The 3,836-nt window shown below is 50.7% G+C and overlaps 1 protein-coding gene across 1 annotated transcript in view; it reads right to left on the bottom strand.

Annotated features, from left to right (window-relative positions):
* Positions 1-3,836, bottom strand: part of ZNF697 (zinc finger protein 697) — a 12,084-nt gene continuing 8,248 nt past the window's right edge. The window contains exon 4 of the mRNA XM_011368708.2: positions 1-3,830. Within this exon, the coding sequence (XP_011367010.2) occupies positions 3,273-3,830 (558 nt within the window). The 3' untranslated portion in view covers positions 1-3,272. The remainder of the gene's footprint in view (positions 3,831-3,836) is intronic.

Genomic DNA, 3,836 nt, shown 5'->3' with positions numbered 1-3,836 from the left:
AATGGTAAAAGACTGATACGGATTTAATGACCAATATTCCGTACTGGTTGCTGAACACCAGAATGCCGTCCAGGAAACCATCATTAAATTAAAACAGTCCAAAAAGAAGGCGATTCTCACATACACGAGCACACACTCACGCAAAACCTGTTACTTTTAGGATCATTAAATTATTCACTATTTTAACAAACGGCTCTAAAATAACACAACAGTGAAGGGAGATGTACACGAACGTCAGGAACGGTTCCGATTGTCTGTGAACACAGGTTCTTCATCTGTCCTTTTTCACATATGTAACAGCCTGCTGCTCTTGAAGAGTCACGTGGCTCGAGAGGTTATCTCGCCATCTCCTCCCGACACGGAGCTCACGGCCGAAGCCAGCGATTTAACCTGTTTCCTCTGCCCCAGCTTCTGCTCAGTAAAGGGCAGCCTGCACGTGACCAAACTCCCAAGAAACCAAGGACACGCTCCACCATCCTCATTGAGTTGGTAAAAGGAGTCTTCAGAGGAACATTTTAAAGGGTGAACCACAGTTAATAGGGTTTGCTTTAGGAATACTGTTATTCTAAAACTAAAAAAAAAAAACAAAAAACAAAAAAAAACCTCCTGAATGCATTTAACCTCACTTAATGCAGATATGTTCCCTGAAGAATTATAAGAAAAATGGAATCACATTTTAGATGCACCATGACAACCGGGTGCTGATGATGGCTGGACCACTTCCTTCTGCTTAAGGGTTTGCCCACAGAAGGGATACTGAGGGAGTGGCTGACTCTCTTATCCACGATAACAGAAAGAATGAGATAACAGAAAGAATTATTTTACATTAGCTTCAGTCGCCTCTCCTGTTCTCAAAAACTGCTGATATGTAACGGATGCAGGTCAGACTGTGCAACAGTATAACAATGGCCGCAAATGGCCAAAGTGGATAGTCAACCCATGAATGATCAAAAGTTCAATGAGATTCATAGGCACAGACTTGAAAGAACTTAACACAGTTGGAAGAGGTAGATGTGCATTAAAAAAAAAAACAACAAACACACACACACACAAAGGAATAAGATTACTAACAAAATGGCTATATTATTTTCAGGTGAGTCTTATACGCTTCGTAATCAGACTACGAGATTCAGAATAAATAATGGACACTTGCTTTGCTAGTATTACGCTCTACTAAAAGAAAACTGAATTAGTGTCTTCCAAAACTATCTCTATTTTGAAAATCTATTTGCATTTTGTGAATAACAATAAACTGATTAAGAGGGCAAGATCAACAGGCATTATACAAGCCCAGAATTCTCAGGATTTTTTAAAAAGTGTTTTTATAATGACAAAAACATGCTTTCCTACAGTCCCCAAAGAGCTTCTTTGCTAGAATACAACTGATCAAGTATAAATGACTGGCATCCGCAGAAAATTTGCTCAACTGTAAAAACAATCGTGTAATTTTTTTTGTCCAACAGTTTGTGAAGATGCTTCCGTGAAAAGTACAGGGTGACAATCGCTAGTGAAGAAAACAATAGTGCTGTCCACAACTCTAACTTCTAAAGGCTAACCTAGGGGAAGGGGTTTTCAGCACAGGTAACTGCAATCTATACAAGTCATCTAACCAGAGCCCCTACTAGAAATGGGACATACCTAGGACACCCCAATTAGGTGACAAAGACCAGCTTTGTCAACAAGGACATCTTTGGCCCTTCTAGACTAGCCTTGAGTTTTCATGAAGCGTACAGATAGATTTTCAGTGTCCTTACTGTATTATATAAATCACAACGGGTACATCTTCCTAGGGGCTGAGCTGGAGAGCACAGAAGAGCAGACCACAGCTATCCACACTGTCGTCAGCCTCTCCTCAGAAGAGCCTGCCACACTGCTGTCCACAGGCCTGGCCTAACACAGGGATCATAACTCTGATCTACCTCACGAAGATGTGAGAAAAAAAACTAACAATCACTAGAAAGCATAAAGCACTTTGCAAATATAAAAGTGCTAGTTTGGCATTTATAGAACCAGAAAACATTCATCGCTTGTGCTATTTGGCAATTTTGTAGCTACCCCTCTCCCCGCTCATGCCCTCCTTATGTAAAGCCTGGTGCGCTCTACCGTGCCTCCGCGTGTAGGAAAGAGAGATTTTCTACTCGGACCAGAGCCCCCCGATCAGTATGGTGGAGGTGGGAGTTCGATGATCTTCCCCCATCGCTCCAGAGAAGGAGGGGTACACCAATCCGAAGCGGAGTCAGAGGAGACAAAGGAGCCTTGCGCCCCAGGATGTGACCGTCTGCCTCCCCAAGATTCTCACATAAGGCCAGCAAAACTCTGAGCGAGCTGACTTTGGCAGCAGGTCGCTGGGGGGACCGTTCATGGCCTGAAGTTCACGTGAAACGAGCGCCCAGCTGACCCGGGAGAGCGAAAGTCACACACAGCTGGGATTGCTCCATTTCCCTGCAAAGTCACAAGTGAGACCTGAAAGACACACGGAGCCTGGCGCACGCCTGGCCCTGGGGGGCGGGGTCTGCTCATCCCCACCGACCACCTGGAATCAGCAGGAAGCTGGGATATTACAAAGGAAGCCACGAGAACCCAGAACGAATGAATTTCTGAACCTCCGAGGTTTCCTCCTGGAAATGAGGGCGTGTGGCTCTTCTGCCCAGTTTTCCCTGGATGCCTCAAAATAGCAGCTAACCGGTGGCTCAGAAAAAGGAAAGGAAAAACATACGACACGGCTTCTCCTACACGACTGACAAGGCTGCTCTGTTTTTCGTGGGACTATCTAGAGCTGACGTGAGGGGACAGGGCAAACGGTGGCTTCGCACCTGTTGGCACCAGGACAGAATTATTCCCACCCACCTTTTATTTTGCTCCATAACCCTCACTCCAGTCACACCCTCTCCCGATCCCCACAGATCATCGCAGCCCAACCGACTCTACTGCCTGCCATCCGGTCCTCTCCCCCGCCCCCGCCCCGGCGCTCCCCTTCCTCCAAGTGCCAGCTCCCACAGCGTGTGTCCGAGGACGTCACCACGCCCGAGCGCATCTCCCGAACACTTCTCCGCTGGGGAGGAGGCAGGCAGGATCTAGCACCCCAGAAGAACAACGCTTCCTCAACCCTCCCCTTCAGGGACCCCCCCCCCCGCTCCCTTGAACACCAAAAGGCTCCCCAGTCACTCTCGGCCCGTCCGTCCCGCCCTTTCCCATTTCCCTCGGTAGGGTCTGTGCGCGGGGCATCTCCCCCGCAGGTGCTCCCCCGCCGGCAGCCTCCGCCGGGCCCGGGCCTAGCACAGGTGCAGCTTCTGGTGCTGCGCGAGGTGCGTCTTGTAGCGGAAACCCTTGCCGCAGCCGGCGCACTTGTGCGGCTTGTTACCGGTGTGGATGCGGCGGTGGCGGATCAGGTGCGAGCTCTGGATGAAGCTCTTGCCGCACTCGAGGCACGTGTAGGGCTTCTCGCCCGTGTGCGTGCGCTGGTGCTGCGTGAGCGTGGAGAAGTCGCTGAAGCGCTTCTCGCACTGGCCGCAGCGGAAGGGCTTCTCGCCCGTGTGCACGCGCAGGTGGTTGACCAGGTGCGAGTTGCGGCCGAAGCGCTTGCCGCACTCGCGGCACACGTAGGGCCGCTCGCCCGAGTGCGTGCGCTTGTGCGTGAAGAGGTGCGAGCTGACGCTGAAGGCCTCGCCGCACTCGGAGCACATGTAGGGCTTCTCGCCCGTGTGCACGCGCTGGTGCTTCACCAGGTCCGAGCGCCAGCTGAAGCGCTTGCCGCAGTCGCCGCAGCCGTGCGGCTTCTCGCCCGTGTGGATGCGCTGGTGGTTGGCCAGGTGCGAGCGGCGCACGAAGCCCTTGCC

The sequence above is a fragment of the Pteropus vampyrus genome, unplaced genomic scaffold, assembly GCF_000151845.1.
Source record: "Pteropus vampyrus isolate Shadow unplaced genomic scaffold, Pvam_2.0 Scaffold6, whole genome shotgun sequence".
Taxonomy (NCBI): Eukaryota; Metazoa; Chordata; class Mammalia; order Chiroptera; family Pteropodidae; genus Pteropus; species Pteropus vampyrus.
Note: the sequence above shows the minus strand (reverse complement) of the source record. Positions and strands in the feature narration are given on the sequence as shown.